The sequence below is a fragment of the Equus caballus genome, chromosome 3 (assembly GCF_041296265.1).
Source record: "Equus caballus isolate H_3958 breed thoroughbred chromosome 3, TB-T2T, whole genome shotgun sequence".
Taxonomy (NCBI): domain Eukaryota; kingdom Metazoa; phylum Chordata; class Mammalia; order Perissodactyla; family Equidae; genus Equus; species Equus caballus.
In genome coordinates this window covers 85,118,276-85,140,081 of record NC_091686.1, presented here as the reverse complement: position 1 = coordinate 85,140,081, position 21,806 = coordinate 85,118,276, and the positions used below count along the sequence as shown (strand labels likewise).

Here is a 21,806-nt window from a genome sequence, read left to right as displayed (position 1 = left end):
ATTGAGGCCTGTACATCTCATCCGCAGATGATGAAAGAGAGAGTATGAAGGATTTCCAGAGAGATTTTAGAGGCTCAGCCTGAAAGTGATCTGTATCACTTCCACCCATAGTTCATTGCTCAGAATTAGTCACAAACCTATATTTACCTGCAAGGGAATCTGGAAAATGTGATCTAACTATGCCCAGCAGGAAAAGGAAATGGAGTTTGGGGAACATATAGCATTTTGCTTCTGCCACAGACACACTATAAAGTCTGAATTGAAACATTAATATAATTATTTCCTTAACAACTGGTAAGTTGCATGTCGTAGGCAGAGGATTATTAAGCCCTTTTCCCTTCTGCATAAGAATTTGACCCTTAGTTAACTTTCTAGCTCTGTTTCCCTGGAAACCTGATAAGGGAAGAATGTCAAACTCTAGCCAGGCAAGATTGCTTATGATAAAAAGAACCCCTGCTTAGTAAATTGCATTAGACTGGGCCAACTATAAAACACTGAATAGAAAGCCAGAGCCTTGGGCTCCTCTGAGTATGATGACTCTTGCGTCAATGGGCACGTCCCTCGGAGGGACACTGGAACTATACCTGTGGTGTTGTTCCAGAGAAACTGGCTCTTATAGGACATGAGGTTTTCAAGCCAGGGGATTCCTGCTCTCCTCCTCCCACCATGTGAGTCTAGTTCCCTCACTCCTGAGCTGTCACCTCAGGGCAAAACTCAGTAGCTCCTGGATAGCTATGTGGACTGCTTCATGGAGAGTCACAAAGACTACTCCAGAGAAGAAAAATGCCTGCTGTTCGCCGATGATGAGCTATGTTCCTGTCCTGGGCAAACTGGTGCCAAGTGGGGGCTATGACCACAGAGCCAACTTATCCATTAGGTACAGACACACAGCGCCTAGGGCCAACAAGACTCTTAGGGACTCGTGAAAATGTATTAATTTCTTCTAAAATCAAAAGGAAAAAATGAACTTTCAGGTCAAAGATAATGTTTTGATCTGTAATATTAATATATTTGTCTCCACACCAATTGACTTGTACAATATAATTTTTAACATTTTTATTTTTAGAGAAGAAAGGGCCCATGAAACCAAAAGTATGTAGAGCCATGAACATCATAACGTGGCTTCTATGACAGTGTCATGAGCTAGCCTGAAGGTTTGGCAGAGCCTAACAAGACCCCTGATGGGTGTTACACATGAAACAGCTGAAGTTTCAAAAACATCGATCTTATACCAGAAACTCTTCTTTTTTTTTTTTTCTTTATATTGCCAGTATCTCTTCCAGAAAAAACTTGGCTTTTAAAAGTACCATATTTTCTATCATAATCTTAATTAAAAAAAAATACCATATTTAATCAAAAAATGAAAAATAAAATATTTGCATCTATGTCTCTGGTTACTCTTTTGTGGTGGAGATAATGTGTGATCAAGTCTAGAAGACTCTTTAATTGACCTGATTCTAGCTCTTGAAGAAAGGTATTGCGTATAGCAGCAGTTTCTGACATTACACTTAAGTCAGAGACAATTTTGAGAAGCTAGTCTAACTCCAACATCTTCTTGAACTTGGTGCACCTTCAAAGACGGCCTAAGATGTCAGTGTCCAAGGAAACCTGAGTTGTTGCCACAACCACATCCCCGTCAATTGGCACTGCAGACCTTGGCTTTGCTGGTTGGTGTTGGTGCAGCCAGGGACTCTCTCTGTCCTGCTACTGAGGATGCCTCTCCCTTTATTGAAAAATTGACTGTAAACAACCAACTTCCCAGGAAAACTAGACTTGTGGAGAGGGTATTCATTTTGTTTCAACCCAAGACTGTATAGAAAAACATCTGTTCAAAACTGCTTGTGGCTTTGATTATTTCATGGCTTATTTATTTTTTGCTATTCTGTCTGATTTTTCTCTCCTTTCATCTTCTTAAAAGAAATGATTTGTTCTGCAGATTAAAAAGTGGTTCATTTGTTTGTCTTTTCATCCATCTATCCATCCATCCATCCAACCATCCTTTAAACCAGAAGCAGATGACTTTTTAAAATTTTGAGTGTAGTCCCTTCAACTTCAACATGAGGAGAACAAAGCCCAAAGCTATTAACTAATCCACCTGCATTCACACAGGCAGTCACAAATAGACTACAGGACAGACCAAGTTTCCTGGCCCTCAGTTTAGTCCTATCTCACGTTGGTTATTTCAGGAAGAAGCCTACTAGATCTGGGGTTGGGTAGATAGAATCAGGAGGGAGAGCAGAGCTCAGCACTTGGAAAAGAACAGCTGGTGGCCAGGACTTGGGATTGTTGACAAAGAGACTGGACCTACAGACTGTTCAGAGAGCCATATTTCACCAGGCACAAGATGAATCAAGCCTCCTTGGGCAATGCTGGTTCTAAATGCTCTTGTTCATCATGCGAGAGGCACAGAAGACAGTCAGCATCTGTGGGAAGTTTTCTCCAGCTCAGCACAGCACTTTGAGACTTCTGCCAAAACAAGTCATGCAAGAGCCATACCATATTTTGTCTGAAAGTGCTCATAAGCTTCTTCTGCTGAGACATCTGCCTAATATCCTCCCGATGCTGCAGCTGAAGAACAGCAGCACATCAAACACTGTGGCATTTAGGAAGGAGGTTAAGCCTCCCATTAACTGGAACTGTTCTTACTTGAACATTTACAGTAAGAAACGAAAGCATAAGAAGACTAACTGCACAGGCAAAACTGGGGGCTTAGGTTTCCAGTCAACAGAGTTACGAACAAACACAACCTTTCCAAACAAATGGGAGTCAGCAATAAACTCTTGCCGTACACAGCAGCTAACAGGACAATCAGCCTAAGAATGACTCCCTTTCTGTGTAGCCCATCTCCTAGCAAAGGAAAAGACAAAATGCCACAAAAGAGGGCAGAGAGAAGGCTTATTTTGTCCTTTATTATGACTGTTATAGCAAATGCTTACACAGTGCATCTATGTGTCAGCTCCTGTCCTAAGGGCTTTATATGTGTTAACTCATCTAATCATTAAAGCATTTTTATGAGGGAGCTACTATTATTAGCTTCTTACAGAGGAGAAACTAGGCACGGAAAGGTGAAGTGACTTGCCTAAGTTCACACAGTTAGTAGGTGACAGAGTTCGGCTATGAACCCAAATGCTGCTCTTAACCCCCTCTCACTAAGAAATGCCCTTCTGGATTAGACCTACAGTTCAGGATCCATCCATCCATCCATCCATCCACCTGCCCACCCACCTACTGACCCACTAGGTGGCAAGCATTGAGCTAGGCTCTGCAGGTACCATGGTGAGCAAACACAGATGCTGTCTCCAGCTTTGATGGTATGTTCTTGAAGATAAGAGCTTTAGTGGCAGCCTCATGGTCCCCGTCGTGCCCACTCTCCTGACTGTGGCAGACGTACTGGTTCCCTTGGAGGGCCAGGAGTGTGTGGCGATGTTCTGGGCTCATTTCCAGAGATCCAGTCTAGATCCCACTCCTCCAGCTTTTCCAGAGATTTTATAAGTACTTAACTCCTTGTATGAAATCATGTTCTTCTTAAAATGACAAGAGTGGTGTCTGCTTTCTGCTTGTGAGCTGTGACTGACACATTTTCCTAAAGGGATAAAGGATGAAGGTTAAATAAGAGGTGACTCTAGTGCTAGCAGGGGAAACGCATGTGGATCTGAGAGCCAACTCTTATGCATTGGAGCAGGAGAGAAGTGCACTGGGAGAGAAGCTGGGGCTGGCAGGGGCCTCAAGATCCAGGGGAGATAGCCCAGATACACAGCACTGGTCAGAGCTGGAACAAGAACCCAGGGCCAGACCAGGCCTAGTGCTTTCCTGGGGACCCCAGGACATCTCAACTAGATTCTGCGTAGAAACAGCATGGAGCTAGATAGAAAGCACAAATTTTTTCCTGGGGCCACAGGGCTAAGGAACAAACTGGGAGATGGGCAGAAAGTTGCCTAGCCAAGACCCATCTTCAGAACTAGACACAGCTGGACTCTGATTCTAGCCTGGACATCTGTCCTTTCCTAATTACACACATTTTGTGTCCCAACAAATCCTCTGCTATATGAAAAAGATATATGCATTCAATATATGCATGCAATATATGTATTGCATTCAAGATGCACCCAACAAATATTTATTAAGCATCCACTGTGTGCAAGATACCACTCTAGGCACCGAGGATATGGTAGTGAGCAAACCAGATCAAAATCCTGTCCTCACAGGGCTTACATCTGTGAATAAAAACTTCTTTAAAGTAAAAAAATATTGAAAAGCCCAAACAGGTAAAAATTACCCACAATCCCATAAAAACTCTTTATATAGAGAGCAAGAAGTCAGAGGTCCTCCTGTCCATCCAACCTACCCTGTCCTCGAAAAGGTAGCTATTATAAATTTTTCCTATATTTTTAAAGACTTATTAAATATACATACCCATATACTTTTCATTTTATTTTTAACAAAAATAGAATAACGCTTTACAAAATGATCTAAACAGGTAGGTGAAAACCTAATAGATTGTGAACCTCTGTTTCAGTCTGAGTTTTCCAAGAAGCAGAGCCTGAGACAAGGATTCAAATAGTCCCTGCTAAGCACATTTAGGTCTGCCCCATCCATTTTAATGGTTGCATGGCATGTCACTGTGTGTATCATTATTTATTTAATCCCCTGATGATACACACATCTTCCTTGCCTTGACCCCACTTCCCACTCATTGACATTTAGGATTTTTGGTGAATGTGTTGATATTATTGACTCACTGTAAGGGGAGTATACACAACAGGGAAGGTTGATTTTCCAAAGGCCATGGCTGCACGACAGGGTTCTGAGGTCTGGAGAAATGACAGTGTTGGCAGTAGGGAGATAAAATTTAGGAAACTTATCATTGTCCTTATCATGCCCAAGATTTATAGCTAGTACATGTTTATGTGAAGTTGGCCAAGTTAGTCACCATTATGATCATAAAACTGAAAAGACCTCATTACTTTAGTGGTTTATTTTCCCTTTGCCAACTTTGGGAGTCACTTGCTTCTTGACATTCTTTGGTCTAAATTTCATCATATATTACCAGGTCTATCATGTCTTACTAGAACTTGTCCATTCTGCCATATTTAAGATTGGTGATCTTATTAGTAACAGAACTACATACGGTTGATTATCTGAGTGATTTCATCCGTATTTTGTGGTAGCGGTGTTCTCAGATCATTGAACAAAGAAGGATGGGAATTTATGTCACTAGGTTGAGTGCCAGTTTCTAAGATCTTTCATATCTTGGTCGCTGATTTCAGATGCCTATCGGCACCATCAATGAATATTTCTAGAGCCTCCATGAGAACAGGGTATAGTGGGAAAGGAGGTTTTGTGTTGGCAGCAAAGACCTGGCATCTGGCCCTGGCCACCTGTGTGCCTGTGGCAAGTCGCTGTGGCCTTCCTGGATCTGGGGATAATAATACGTCTCTGGCTTACTTGTTGTGAGGATCAAAGGAAAAACCAGATGTAGGCGTTCTCTTTGAGGATCAGCTACTTTATGAGTATATGGGAGGAAGAACCTGGATTTTGCTAGGCTGCAGTGGGTAACCTTAGCTCTTGGCTACACTCCCACCTGAAAGAGTCAGCACCCTGAAGTTCAACCCCTCACTATATCATAGACCCGACTCATGGCACATTCAACCCTCCAAAGAGCCTTAGCAAATTGAATGTATTTTACCCAAGATTTCATGGGGAGACGGAGAAGATTCCTTCATGCACTCCACAGCAAAACCTAATGAGCTTTTCCATCAGAAACATCTGTCCTTCCTTGAAAGCTCATCTTTGGCCACCAGCAGCATGAGTTCTGTCGCCATCCTTGTCCAAGAGAGACTGTCCAGCCTTGATGGCTCCAGCCTTTCTTCACTCCTGAAGCTTTCCTTTGGGTCTTTCTATGGCTCCTCCCCTGCTGAGTTTTTGCAGAGCAATTACCTCTGTAATCTTAGATTCTTATACCATCTTCCTACTCAGTGGTCAAAATATCCTCACAAAATTTCCCTAGTCTCCTTAGAAACTGGCAGGGGAATTTTAAATAAAAAATGTTTTTTTCTGTCACAGACTCCTTTTTTCCTGCCCATAATATTATTAGGTAATTTTAGTATTCTAACTGTTCCAAATGTTCATGGACTGCTTAGATCCAGAAACTTGGGCATTATCTAAGGCCAGCCCCTCATCTGACACCTGTAGTAACGGGGGCCCAAAGAAGTGAAGGGACTTGCCTAGGGTTACAGAATAGGTCTGTGACAGTTATAAAGCAGTGGCCAAACCCCAGTCCAGCGCTCATCTCACTGCATCAGACCTGTGGTGCAAATGAATCAAGAAGCTTTCGGATTCAGGGGAACCCATAACTCTGAACTGGAAGGGGACTGGCGTTCATTTAGAACAAATCCCTCAGTTTAGAGGTTAAAATGGAAACTCTTCTTGTAGTCTCTGAACCCTAAAAATACAACACAGATTAGATGGTTACTTTAAAACGTGAGTACTTGCCTGGTGGGTATGATTTCCAGGAACATACACAGACTTAAATTGCTTCATGAGATTCCGAGCTCCAGCAACATCCCGAAGCGAAGTAAAGAGTTCGTCCATGGCAATTTTGGATTTGTGAAACGTCAGGTTAATTGAAGAGTCACAGCCTGAAACAATCCAGAGAGATTTTCTCTGGTGAACAAATCTTTAAATTCAGTTTTAATCATGACAGCTTGAGCTCGATGTAACGCAGTTGGGGTTTTTTAACCCTGCTTTTTCCTGGCTGCTCACCAACTGGGCTGTTTCAATCATCCTTGAGGGGCAATGAAACACACTGAGTATGAATGCCTCTGACAGAAGTAGAACTCAGAATTGCCTGGGATCCAGCCACTGGCTTCAAGCCCTAGACTGCAGAAGTTTCACAGAAGGAAAGCTCCCCAGGGTCTCCTACCCTCAGAACACAACTTTAGGAAAATACGAGGAGACACAAGGAAAAATACAGGAGGGTGCTGTGATGAATCTCTCTCGCTTGAATCCCACCAACAGGTTCCATAAAAAAAGAACAGCGAGAACGAGAGAGATTATAGACTTTCTCCAGTAACAGAACTGGCTGGGATGGGCATCTGTCTAATGTGCTAACAAAGCATATGGTCTATTTCAAAAGGCAGCCGTTCAAAGCCGATAAAACACAAAGGGGGCCCCATAAGAAGACTGTTCTCGGCAATGATTCTATTTCTTTTTGAAACTTATAATAGATGGATTTATTCTCTATCTTGTTAAAAGCTCATTCAACAGAGAAATGATCATGGATGTCAGGAGCTAAACAAAAACGAGAAAGATTCAAGATGAGTATATTTGACTGTCTTAAATATTGCAGAGACATTAGCTCATTACTCCTCACATCACCCTTAGAGAGAGGAGCTATTCTTTCCTCCATTTGAAGGATGAGGGAACCAAGGCGCAGAGAGGTTAAGGAACACTCCTGCCAGCAGACCCTGTCAGTGCTCTGCCCTATCTGCTCAGTCACCCTGGACATCACCTGTAGGTTTGGGGAACAGTTCCTGCGTACTCTGACTCCTACCTCAAGTACCTGCATGTCTCTCTATCTCTCTGTTTCTCCATCTCTGTCTCCCTCTCTTCCTGTCTCAGGGCTCTCTGGTTGTACAAACATGCCTGGCCTTTTGTGGGGCAGGCTGGAAGTGCTGGGAAGTCAGCACTCGTGGGAACAACACAGCTTTCACATCCCTTAGGGGATAATTCTGAATTGTGGCCTTCATAGCCTTTCTGAGGGGCCCCAGCAGGACTGAGCCCCAGCTGCCCAACGCAGTTACTCACTCATTAATGCCCCCTTTCTTGGCTTTCCTTCCTTCTCTGTCTCACTTCCCCCCTTCCTGACTGTGCTTCCTGGGACAGCTTTCCAAATACAGCATTTGCACCCACATCCTTGTCTCAGGACACCAGAGCTTCCACAGTGATTTGAACACAGGCAGCCTGGATCCAGAGCCTGCATTCCTTTTTTTTTGGAAGAGTGTTATTGAGATAGAATTCATATACCATACAATTAACTAAATTAAAGTGTACAATTCAATAGCTTTTACTGTGTTCATGTAATTACACAACCATCATCACCACAATCAATTTCAGAAGACTTTTATCACCTCAACAAGAAACTCCATACTCATTAACTGTCACTCTCCTTTCCCCCTACCCTCAGTCCCAGGCACCACTGATCTGCTTTCTGTCTCTATGGATTTACCTATCCTGGACATTTCATGTAAATCAGAATCATAGAATATATGATTTTTTGTGACCAGCTTCTTTCAGTTAGCATAATGTTTTCAGGATTCATCCAAGTTGTAGCATGTGTCAGTACTTCACTCATCTTTATTGCTGACTAATACTCACTGTATGGATGTACCACATTTTGTATATCCATTCATCAGTTGATGGAGATTTGGCTGGTTTCTGCATTTTGGCTATTATGACTAATGCTGCTAGTTACGCATGTAGAGTAGTCCCCCTTATCTGTGGAGGATATGTTCTAAGACCCCCAGTGGATGCCTGAAACTGGGATAGTACTGAGCCCTAAATATACTATAGTTTTTCCTGTACATACATACCTGTGATAAAGTTTAATTTATAAATTAGGCACAGTAAGAGATTAGCAACAATCACTAATAATAAAATAGAACAATTATAACAATATACTGTAATAAAAGTTATGTGAATGTGGTCTCTCTCTCTCTCATTTAATATTTTCAGACCACAGTTGTTTGTGGGTAACTAAAACTGTGGAAAGTGAAATCGCAGATAAGCGAGGACTACTGTACACATTCTTGTGTGGACATACAGTTTTGTTTCTCTTGGCTATATATCTAGGAGTAGAATTGCTGGGTATTATGGCAACTCTGGGTTTAACCTTTTGCGGAGCCACCAGGCTGTTTTCCAAAGTGAGTGTACCATTTCACACTTCCACCAGCAGTGTAAGAGGGTTGCGATTTCTCCCCATCCTAATAATGCTTATTATCTATCTCCTTGATTGTAGCTATCCTAGCGGGTGTGAAGTGAGAAGACACTGTTGATTTTAATAAAGAGAGAAAATGTTTTTAGGGAGTAGAGGTAGACCAAACAAGCCTAACCTAAATGGACTGTATCTATAGTACACAGGGACAACCAAAGGGACAGTGCAGCAGACACGGTGGGGTGGCATGTGAGTAGATGAGCGCATACCCTTAATTACTGAGGGACATTGTACAGAACAACTCTTAAGGGGAGGGCAAAAATTCTGAACTGTTTATACTCACAACACTTCTGACACCAAATATGTGGGATTTTTCCCCACATCAACCAATTCTCTAACTCTCCAGACACCAACTGAATGTCCTCCAATTCACTTCAATTCTGACACTGACTACACAGAGTTAGTGCAGACTCCATAGTTTAAGGGGTCAATTTCACAAGACTGCTCCAACTTCAGACACCAGTAAGCCTGCTCCCACTTCAGATGCCACTTGCAAATCCCAGGTTGCCACCTGCACTCCTGACCAACCAGCCGTAAATCGAGGGTTCCCTTGACCCCTTCCTAAGGTTCAATAACTTGCTAGAATGACTCACACAACTCATAAAGCACTTTACTTACTATTACCAGTGTAATACAAGAGATGGGACTCAGGATCAGTCAAATGGCAGACATGCAGAGGGCAAGGTATGGGGGAAGGAGCAGCGAGCTTCCATGCTCTCTTCAGGGGCTCCACCTTCCTGGTACCTTGATGTGTTCACCACCCAGAAGCTCTTTGAACCCTATTGTCTAGGAGTGTTTATAGAAGTTTCATTCCATAGGCATGATTGATTAAATTATTGGCCACTGGTGATTAACTCAACTTCCAGCCCCACTCTCCTCTTTGGAGGTTGGAAGGTGGGGCTGAAAGTTCCAACCCTCTAAACATGCCTTGGTTTTTCTGGTGACCAGCCCCCATGTGAAGCTATCTGGGGGCCTCCAGCCACCACTCATTCTATTAGCACACAAGACACTCTCATCACTCCGGAAATTTCAAGGGTTTTAAGAGCTGTATGTGTTCAGGAACTGGGGACAAAGACCAATATATATATATTTCTTACTGTATCATAAAAATTCTCTGCCCAGTCTTTGTCTCCTGGTTTCTAGAAATGCCCAATTCATTGCCAAGCTTTGTGGAAGGGAGAAAAGGTGTTGTTTTCTGAGGAGGATGTCCGTAACTTCCTCCTGATTCTTAAAGAGCTTCATAACCACGAAAAGTTGAGATCCACAGGTACAAAGCATCTACTGATGCCACACCATGCTCAGCCCCCACACTGCAGCTCTAGCTGACCCACATCAGCCCGTGCTTTAGTCAATCATCAACCAGAAGAAACCCTGGAAGGCTATAGCCTCTTACTCATTCACGTGGCTTCTTTCCTTAAACTCTCAGGCTGAGCCATTTACAATAGAGGAAATTATATCAAGTATATGTGAATATATATATATATTATGTAATATTCTTTCAAATAAAAAAAGGCATGGAAATATTATTAGTTCTAATACCATGCATGGTATTTCGATTCCTCTAATTCAGTTAATAGGCTAAAATTTTTTACTTAAGTAATTCATTTTCTATAGAACAGAAAGACTCATACAAATTTTCATATTAGTTCTATTTCAATTTTTTGGTAAGTGAGGAATATGACATTCATCCATTAGGCTGAGTGGAACAGAACTGTCTACGGCATTATAGATTACCGAAAATTATAGATTATACATGGAAATTGTGGATTATACATTGGAATTAATTAAGCAAAGGCTGTGTAATTGCAAAGAGTTAGAACAACTGTGAAGCAGATTATTTGACAGAAGTGTTTACAGATTACTGGTAAATTGAACTCAAACAAACCCAACAGAAAATAAGACTGTCAAAGAAATTGTTGGAAGGAAAATAACAAAATCCTAAATTCACAAATAAAGTAAAACTTTTCTGAAAAATAGTCAGTTATCTCTATTGTTCAAACGAGCTGGCCAAGGGCAACTTCTGTCCAAACCATCAGCTCTTTCCAACGTGGCTGTCATCCTCAGAGCAAGTGTCCTCAAGGTACATGTTTCTAGGACACCAGACCCAAGGGGCTCATTTTTATCAGTCTCTGAGCATTTTTTAAAATTACATGAAACTTCACCAAAAGCAGGATTTACATTCATTCACCCAAACCCTATAATGAAAGTTACACACACACACACACACACACACACACTTTAGAAATGTGACCCAGAGACGATAAACGACTTGTGCAAGATCACATCGCCATCCCCGGCAAAGTCAGGGTTCAAAACGTCCCTCTGTCACAGATCTGAGTCCTCCGTGTACACTGCCTCCTGCCATTTGGAATCTCCTCTGTGAATGCAGTTCATTCTGAATTCTGCAATTAGTAGCTAAAGGAGAAGCGGGTGCAAAAGCTATGACATGGGATGAATTCTTTTCTGTGATAATAGTAATAGCTATAATCACTGAATGCTCTCTTATAGAACCACTTATGCCAGGCAATATTCTAAGAAGTTTATACATATTAGCTCATTGAATCTCCACAGAAAGCCAATGAGGTATGTACCATTACCATTGCCACTTTGCATATGGGGAAACCGAGCCACAGAGAAGGTAAGTAATATGAGGTCCCTCAACTAGTAAATAGTCAAGCTAAGATTCAAACCCTTGCAGTCTAACTCCAAAGACGGTCCTATTCGCCACTCCACTCTGCTGTCTTTCACATGTGCTAAGACCACATACGTAAAAGATCAAAATACACAATTCACCCTTAACATTGAAGAAATGCTTTTAAAATGGAGTGAGTGGCAAGTGCCTTTCTTCTTGGGAAGACCTGGGCCTGTCTCTGGGGGGAGGCCCTAATGGTGTGGTTTGCAGCTAGACCCCGGGCCCATCTCTTGTGGCCACACAAAGTGTGGGGTCTCACAGGCCTGGCTGCACACTCTGCTTTGGATCTCTGCTGGGTGAGGCACTGTATTCAGTTACTTCTAATAAGCCTCTGACAGCCTGCTCCATTAAGTTGGCTTCTGAGATAACAGCGTTTTGTAAGGCAACTCTAAGTGTACAACTCCAGTCAATTCTCATTTAATCCACTTAGTTAAATAGATAATAAGCCAGAAGCTGATCCTAGCCTTTAGCCAAGCCCAATCTGTACACTTCAGTTGCTTACTTCTTGATAAGGGAGGCCCCCTGTCCCCCAGGGCACTCCTGTGTTCTTCTAAAAAGGGGGATGACTCATGCCCCTGCAATTTCTTTCTCTGGGGGGCTTGGGGAATTCTTGGGCAAGGGTCCAGTTACTCCTTTAGGCAACAAAACAGGGCTCCTGTGTCCATGCTACCCTCCCTCCATTCCTTCTCACCCGTCTCCACTTACTGAAGTCCCTTTACTGCCACAGAGTGAGAACAGTGCTTTCCATGGCTCTGTACACAGCAGGGACCCACACTTCCAGTAACAACAAAGTTAAAATGGAGAGAAGGCTGACTAGCTTGACGAGCCTCCTGGGACGGCTGAAATGAAGCTGTACTCCCTACTCCAGTCTGCCTAGTTCTGCCGTTCTGCTTGGTTCTCTCCGGGAGCAGGCTTGAATCTTTCTGGTGCTTGGGGAACCTTTTCAAAAGAACCTGGTCTCCAGAAAATGGACTATATTATACACAAGATTCTAAATACAAATTTCAGGGTAGCCACTAAACTAAAAAACAGAACAGAGACACAAAACATAAATAAGGAAAAATCTAAGAAACCCAGCATAAGAAATTGCAGAAGTCAATGGGTAGGCTAAAACACACAGGACGAGAAACAAAGGTAATGCAGGAAAACCGGATAATGAGTGACAGAATGACAGCATTAAGCCCTCACGCATCAACAATCACCCTCAATGTAAACAGATTGAACTCTCCAATAAAAAGACACAGAGTGGCAAAATGGATTAAAGAAGAAGATCCAACAATTTGTTGCCTCCAAGAAACACACCTCAGCTCCAAGGACAAACACAGGCTCAGAGTGAAGGGGTGGAAGACAATACTTCAAGCTAGTAGCAAACAAAAGAAAGCAGGTGTCTCAATACTTATATCAGACAAAACGGATTTCAAAATAAGGCAGGTAAAGAGAGACACAGAAGGACAATATATAATGATCAAAGGGACACTTCATCAAGAAGAAATAACGCTTATAAATATCTAGGCACCCAACACAGGAGCACCAAAGTTCATAAAGCAACTATTAACAGACCTAAAGGAAGATGTTAAAAACAACACAATAATAGTAGGGGACCTCAACACCCCACTCACATCAATGGACAGATCATCCAGACAGAAAATCAACAAGGAAATAGTGGAGCTAAACGAAAAACTAAAACAATTGGACTTAATAGATATATATAGATCACTTCATCCAAAAACAGCAGAATACACATTCTTCTCAAGTGCGCATGGAACATTCTCAAGGATAGACCATACGTTGGGAAACAAGGCAAGCCTCTACAAATTTAAAAAAATTGAAATAATCACAAGCATCTTCTCCAATCATAATGCTACAAGGCTAGAAATTAATCACAAGAAAAAAGCTGAGAAAGGCACAAGGATGTGGAGACTAAACAATATGCTATTGAACAAGCAATGGATCACTGGAGAAATTAAAGAAGAAATCAAAAAATACCTGGAGACAAATGAAAATGATAACATGCCATACCAACTCATATGGGATACAGCAAAAGCTGTATTAAGAGGGAAATTCATCACAATACAGACATATCTTAACAAACAAGAAAAATCCCAAATAGGCAATCTTAAACTACACCAAACCGAATTAGAGAAAGAAGAACAAACAAAGCCCCAAGTCAGCAGAAGGAGAGAAATAATAAAAATCAGAGCAGAAATAAATGCTATTGAAACAAAAAAGGCAGTAGAAAGGATCAATGAAACAAAGAGCTGGTTCTTTAAGAAGATAAATAAAATTGACAAACCCCTAGCCAGACTTACAAAGAAAAAAAGGGAGAAAGCTCAAATAAACAAAATCAGTAATGAAAGAGGAGAAATAACAACAGACTATGCAGAAGTACAACGGATTATAGGAGAATACTATGAAAAACTATATGCCAACAAAATGGATAACCTAGAGGAAATGGATAAATTCTTGGACTCCTACAATCTCCCAAAGCTCACTCAAGAAAAAGCAGACAATATGAACAGACCAATCACAAGGAAAGAGATTGAAATGGCAATCAAAAGCATCTCAAAGCATAAAACCCCAGGACCAGATGGCTTTCCTGGGGAATTCTACCAAACTTTCAGAGAAGATTTAATACCTATCCTTTTCAAGCTATTCCAAAAAATTAGGGAAGATGGAACACTTCCTAACACATTCTATGAGGCCAACATCACACTGATACCAAAGCCTGACAAGCACAGTACGAAAAAAGAGAACTACAGGCCAATATCGCTGATGAACACAGATGCAAAAATTCTAAACAAAATTTTGGCAACCAGAATTCAGCAATTCATCAAAAGGATCATACGTCATGATCAAGTGGGATTCATACCAGGGACACAGGCATGGTTCAACATCCACAAATCAAACAATGTGATACACCACATCAACAAACTGAGGAATAAAAACCACATGATCATCTCAATAGATGCAGAGAAAGCATTTGACAAGATCCAACAGCCATTTATGATAAAAACTCTGAACAAAATGGGCATAGAAGGGAACTACCTCAACATAATAAAGGCCATATATGACAAACCCACAGCCAACATCATACTCAATGGGCAAAAACTGAGCGCTGTCCCCCTGAAAACAGGAACGAGACAAGGATGCCCTCTATCACCACTCTTATTTAACATAGTACTGGAGGTCCTGGCCAGAGCAATCAGGCAAGAAAAAGGAATAAAAGGAATCCAAATAGGGAGGGAAGAAGTGAAACTCTTGCTGTTTGCAGATGACATGATCTTATATATAGAAAACCCCAAAGAATCCATTGGAAAACTTTTAGAAGTAATCAACAACTACAGCAAAGTTGCAGGGTATAAAATCAATTTGCATAAATCAGTAGCATTTCTATGCTCTAATAATGAACTAACAGAAAAAGAACTCAAGAACACAATACCATTCACAAGCACTACAAAAAGAATAAAATACCTCAGAGTGAATTTAACTAAGGAAGTGAAAGACCTATACAATGAAAATTACAAGGCCTTTCTGAAAGAAATGGATGACGACATAAAGAGATGGAAAGACATTCCGTGGACATGGATTGGAAGAATAAACATAGTTAAAATGTCTATTCTACCTAAAGCAATCTACAGATTCAACGCTATCCCAATCAGAATCCCAATGACATCCTTTACAGAATTAGAACAAAGAATCCTAAAATTCATATGGGGCAACAAACGACCCCGAATTGCTAAAGCAATCCTGAGAAAAAAGAACAAAACGGGAGGCATCACAATCCCCAACTTCAAAACATACTAGAAAGCTGCAGTAATCAAAACAGCATGGTACTGGTACAAAAACAGGTGCACAGATCAATGGAACGGAACTGAAAGCCCAGAAATAAAACTACACATCTATGGACAGCTTATCTTCGACAAAGGAGCTGAGGGCATACAATGGAGAAAAGAAAGTTTTTTCAACAAATGGTGCTAGGAAAACCGGAAAGCCACATGTAAAAGAATGAAAATTGACCATTATTTCTCACCGTTCACCAAAATAAACTCAAAATGGATCAAAGACCTAAAGGTGAGACCTGAAACCATAAGCCTTCTAGAAGAAAATGTAGGCAGTACACTCTTTGACATCAGTATTAAAAGGATCTTTTCGGACACCATGTCTTCTCAGAAAAGGGAAACAATAGAAAGAATAAACAAATGGGACTTCATCAGACTAAAGAGCTTCTTCAAGGCAAATGAAAACAGGATTGAAACAAAAAAACAACCCACTAACTGGGAAAAAATATTTACAAATCATACATCTGACAAAGGTTTAATATCTATAATATATAAAGAACTCACACAACTCAACAACAAAAAAATCAAACAACCCGATCAAAAAATGGGCAGAAGACATGAAAAGACATTTCTCCAAAGAAGATATACGGATGGCCAATAGGCACATGAAAAGATGTTTCTCATCGCTGATCATCACGGAAATGCAAATCAAAACTACACTAAGATATCACCTTACACCCGTTAGAATGACAAAAATATCTAAAACTAACAGTAACAAATGTTGGAGAGGTTGTGGAGAAAAAGGAACCCTCATACACTGCTGGTGGGAATGCAAACTGGTGCAGCCACTATGGAAAACAGTATGGAGATTCCTCAAAAAATTAAAAATAGAACTACCATACGATCCAGGTATCCCACTACTGGGTATCTATCCAAAGAGCTTGAAGGTCAGCAATTCCAAAAGTCCTATGCATCCCAATGTTTATTGCAGCATTATTTACAATAGCCAAGACGTGAAAGCAACCTAAGTGCCCATCAACAGATGATTGGCTAAAGAAGATGTGGTACATATATACATGGAATACTACTCAGCCGTAAAACAGAACAAAAGTGTCCCACTTGCAACAACATGGATGGACCTTGAGGGAATTATGTTAAGTGAAATAAGCCAGATAGAGAAGGACAATCTCTGTATGACTCCACTCATATGAGGAATTTAAAAATGTAGACAGAAAGAACAAATTAGTGGCTACCAGGGGAAGGGGGGGTGTGGGGTGGGCACAAAGGATGAAGGGGTGCACCTACAACACGACTGACAAACAATAATGTACAACTGAAATTTCACAAGATTGTAACCTATCATTAACATAATAAAAATTAAAAAAAAAGGAACAAAGGACAAGAAATGTTGTCAAGGATGTAGAGAAAAGGGAACCCTGTACACTGTTAATGAGAATGTAAATTGAGGAAAAAAAAAAAAAGAACCTGGTCTCCAGAAGTTTGGTTTTATTCCTTAGGTATTTGGGAAAATGAAGTATCCTGTATCGGGAGGCTGCTGTGTTCAAGGCCTCAGTCTGAATCAGAGCTGAAGTACCTCTCACCTAAGGCCTTCCAAATACACACACACACACATGCACACGCACTTAAGCAGGTCAAACATAAAGCATGTCAGCTGTATGACTGGTTAAGCTAGGGGGCAGGAGGAGGGCATGGCTAGAATAGGTTTTGAAATGTATCCCTATTTAGTGATATTGTTCTCCTCACAGTTCTAAATGCCCCTCACATCTGCTTGGGAAGAGCTAGGGTCAAAAACGTCATTTGAACCTGGTCAAGAGGCCCTTTTCTCCTCTGGACCCAGGGTATCCAAGGCTGGCCTCCTCTTCCTTCTATTGGCCCAGAGGTTGAGAAGCTCAGGCCCACTCTCCAGTCTGCATCTCTGCTCTCCTGCCTCTTGGCACACCCCTGGCGGCAGGGGGCCCACCTCTATGGGCTCCTGGGGCAGTTAGAGAAAAGGTCGGCCCGGGAGTGTGACTCGGCCAGAGCACTGGAGTCGTGACCTCCTTATCCATCCAGCAGCCTGACAATGCCTTTTCTCTCTTTTCAAACTGTGGTTTTAAAAATGGAGCCTTTTCTCATGGCTCTCAATGAATGTTTGGCAAATAGAAACAAAGCCAAACAAAATAAAAAACCACATAAACCTTAGCAAGTGGCGTCACATCTGAAGCTAACTAAAAGTGAGGCTGATGTATAAGACTACTTGTGAGCAGGGCAGTCCTGCAGGTACATGAGTGACACCGCAGAAGCCTCCTTTCCCAAACGCGCTTGGGACCGGCAGGTGAAGGGAAGTCATTCAAAGAGGGGGAGCATGAAAAATTCCTCTCTTTCTCACACGTATACATACGTGTGTGTGTGTGTGTGTGTGTGTGCATATAAATATAATTTCGTTTAAAATTAAAACAAATGTCTGTTTATTCACTAATTTTTTGAAGAAAGGCCAAGGTCTTTTCTCTGAGTATTGTCTGCTGATTAGAGTTCTTTTTTTAAAAAAGAATGTTATGTGCTATGTAGAATTTCCAATTTTAGTCCATTTAAAGCAGAACAAGAAGTTACAGACACCTGTAGCACAATGTGAGAGTAGAATTCTTTTAGATTTTAATGCTTTTTTCCTTCAATCTTTTACAAGGGCCTTGTTCACATCTAATTCAAAAGCACTTTTAAAATGACTCATCTTTATTGAGTCTTTCAAAAGCGTTCAATTTGGTTTCCACTGAAACAATTTTCTTTTTGAATTCATATTCCATCAGTATGTGAGAACATTTAATTAAAGTTTGCAACTTAATAACAAATACAACCAGCAGAAGCAGGTTTGGGAACAAACATAACTGACCCTTGGGAACCACATAGCTCCAGCAGGCAGAGCAGATGTGCGGGCACATGGAGACGCCTCAGAGCTGGGAGCAGTCAGAGTTTCAAATGGGTCATGCTATTTATAGCGGGATTGCAGAACGTCAGTTATTCTGGTGAAGGGGTCATACGGAGGCTGTTGAGAAGACATGAATTATACATACATATAATTTATATTCATTATATTATATAGCATATATAAATGAAAAAATATATACATGTTTCTGAGGTTCTATATTTATACTACTCAGGCAATTGTATTTGTGTCATAAATCTAATGTTTAACGACTGAGTGTGACTTTTAAGTTCCTGTCATATAAAAAAGTCATAATCTGGGTTGTCAGACTTCAGGTCTTATCGGGCTGATTTCCCCTTTCATTGTAGAGTCCTTGCCTTCCACCACATGGCAGGGGCCCCTCAGCAGGTGTGGAGATAATGACAGAAATATGCTTGCATGAGTGTGTGAGTGAGGCTGGCCTAACAAAGAAAATGAGAGCTAGAAATATCCAGGTGAGGCCACAAAGGGCCCACAACAGGGCCCACAGAGGCTGGCCACTTCCCGAAGTCCCTCCATCAGTGTCCTCTCGGGCTCCCGGCCCACACTGACCCCAAGAGCCCTTGGTTCACTGTATGCTTCTCAGTGCCCTGGAATCGCTTAGCCTGTGGCCCACAGTTATCCCTCAAACGACAAAGAGGGAAAGGAGAGGAGGGGCAGCAACAAGCTCCAGTGGGAGCCGCACTCTCCTTGGTTCACCAATGATCTCTAGCACAGTAGGGCGTGCCTACTAAATATTTCTTAAATAAATGAATGGGGAAAACAGACGTAAGAGGAAAAAGAGTTGAATCAGACCAAATGTGCTGTAAAGCAACAGCACAGATTTTCCTGAGCAGCTGATAAATGATCTCTGCAGGAGGTTTCAAACAAAGAGCTCCCAGGTGGTTCCGAGTTATTGCAGCCACATGTGTGAGCGGATCAACTCCCAAAAAGCCTGCTTGAGAAGAGCAGCCTCAATTGGCTGCATGAATTCTGTTTGTCTGTTTAATAAGCAAAACTAAACTCTACACGGTTTAGTTTTTACATCCCTATGAGATAAAACTGTTTTAAAAAGAAAGAATGCTAAATACAAACTTTCGAGAAGTGATTACGTCTGGCAGGGGGAAAGCAAAGGGACAGGACAGGTCATGGTGTTTATTATATAATTATGCTTTATAACATATGCATCATATAATCTTTTAAATGTATCAGCTATCATCTTAAAAAAAAAACGAAAACCAACCCCACTACTGTTTAAGCCTCCAGCAAATTCAGCTTTTTAAAACAGGTGAAAAAAGGAATAAATGACAACTGAAATCTCTTATTATTAGGCAGGTTCTGGATGTGCGGTGGACATGGAAGGACTTGTACAGTCACGAGAGAATGTGACTGCTCAGAATTCTAGGCCCCGTTCTGAGGCTTTTTGTGAGAAAACACGCAGTGGGGAAGCCTGAAGGAAGGAAAATCATCAGGAATATGCTTTGGGACCGGCATTTTTAACGGCAGGCTGCAAGGTCAAGTTGCCAATAAGGCCTAGAAGGCAGGATGCAGGTAGTGGGATGAGTAGCCCCTTGTTTCTGAACGTCCAGGCTGCTTCAGGAAGGCCCAAGGAGACAGCAAAACAGATAATCCTGGATCACTGCAGAAACAAGGAAACAGCCCCAACTATTTCAAAGCATTTCCTCTAAGATTCCTCTGAAAAATCTCTCCAAAGCAGCTTTTCTGACTGCCTTAACTATTCTAACACAGTTTCTTTATCTTAAGCTTTTATGTGGTTAAATAAGTGAGGCATTGAGGACTTTATAAACACTGTCACACTACCGTATCGTATTAAATTACACAACTTCGTATGTTGGTTGTTACGTGATGCTATTAAATCACTCTAAATCACCTTAGACAAAGAGATCCTGAAGTTCGGCAGAGTAACTGAAATACCATGTTTAAGGCTATTTAAGAAGGTAGGCATCGCTTTTTGATTGGTTACCTAATTTCCTATTACCACCATGGGAAAATCTGATCTCTCTCATATTATTTGGACTTTGGGCCCCTTTTCTAGGAATGCAACCTGCCGCTAGTGGGAGGGATGGCCACATAGCCACTGACGCCAGAGCTCACGGTCACAAACCTTCCCATGCCCATGGAGGGCAGCACAAGGCTCCTGAGGGTACCACAGACATGTTCTCAAACCCGGCATATCTCACTACCGGTGCTTCCAACAAGGTGGTTGTTTTCACTCTGTTAAATTGATTCTAGTGAATTATGAACTTGCCATTGATACTATAAGAAGTCCCCTTTCAAAGCATGTTGATGTTTCTGGTGGTTCTGAATAGCCCAAAAAGCTTTGCTGGACTCCTGGAGCTGACTTGAGAGATTATATGCATCTGCTTGCTTTCAAAAGCCGTCAGGTGGCAGAGCACCTGGGAGCCACGCTGCACCTTACAGACACCGTGAAAGGTGACTACAGCTGACCTCATCTTCAGAACGAGGAGAAAACAAGGCTACATCGCATGCAGGGAAAGGCATCGCCACAACGTGCCCACGAGTTGAGCACAGCTGGCAGTTTTTACGTTATTTGCTTGCTTCTTGTTTGTTCTTTTTGGGGTGCTATGAAAGCTGAAGCAGCAACAAAGATAAGAAAACAGCATGGATGTACACTTATGGTGGGGAAAATTGGACCTGCTACTTTGATTTCCTTTGAGTTGAGGAAAGACCGCCATCAGTGGCCTTGAGCAGGGAGGAGAATTCCCCCAGTGCACAGCTTCAGAACCAGTGAGCCCGTCCCGCATTCGGAGAGAGGGACCTGGAAGTCCAGAGGATCCTTCCACGGATAAGCCTTCCCAGTCCTGCTAGAGGCTGATCCCGCCCACCCTCCAGGAAGCGTGCCTGGTGTGTCACCGCCTGCATCCACCCCCGTACCTTGCTATCCTCCACACTCTGTGCCTCCCTATGCTCCAGGGTCGAGATGTGCATTTGTGTTGTGGGTGGGGAGGATCTCCCTGATGCAGCGGCAGCGAAGGCCCAGAGCTCCCCCAAGAAGACCACCTGGAAGGCTTCCTGGAGGTGCAGGTCAAGAAGAAAGCTGTGAAGGACCATATCAAGGTGCACTATTTCCGCTCCCTCCAAATCTTAGCCCAGATCTATAGTCTTGTTGCTGGTTTTAAAAATAGTACCAAAGGTTCATTTCCCATGAAAGGTTTTTAAGAGAGAAGGTTGTACTTTGTTTTAGAAATGCCAATAAAATTGAGAGTGTGGGAATAATATGGTGTCATTTCTGGCTGTGATGTGTCACTGGGAAATACTTTCTCATCCAAGTTACATTGAATAACATCAGTCAGGGTTTGGGTTGCTGCTAATTACAGAAATCTGTGCTATAGCTAATTGTCCATTTGTAGAAAAGGATGAAAT

At 41.9% G+C, this 21,806-nt stretch overlaps 1 protein-coding gene across 2 annotated transcripts in view; it reads right to left on the bottom strand.

Moving 5' to 3' along the window:
* Window positions 1–21,806, bottom strand: part of SCFD2 (sec1 family domain containing 2) — a 392,812-nt gene that overhangs the window by 32,326 nt on the left and 338,680 nt on the right. The window contains exons 6-7 of one of the 2 annotated variants that reach the window (XM_005608775.4): window positions 6,493–6,638; window positions 1,867–3,583 (exon numbers count right to left, since the gene is read on the bottom strand). In XM_005608775.4, the coding sequence (XP_005608832.1) occupies window positions 3,515–3,583; window positions 6,493–6,638 (215 nt within the window). In that variant the 3' untranslated portion in view covers window positions 1,867–3,514. Of the gene's footprint in view, window positions 1–1,866; window positions 3,584–6,492; window positions 6,639–21,806 lie in introns of those variants that run through there. The other variant, XM_001493770.5, reaches the window with a different exon arrangement.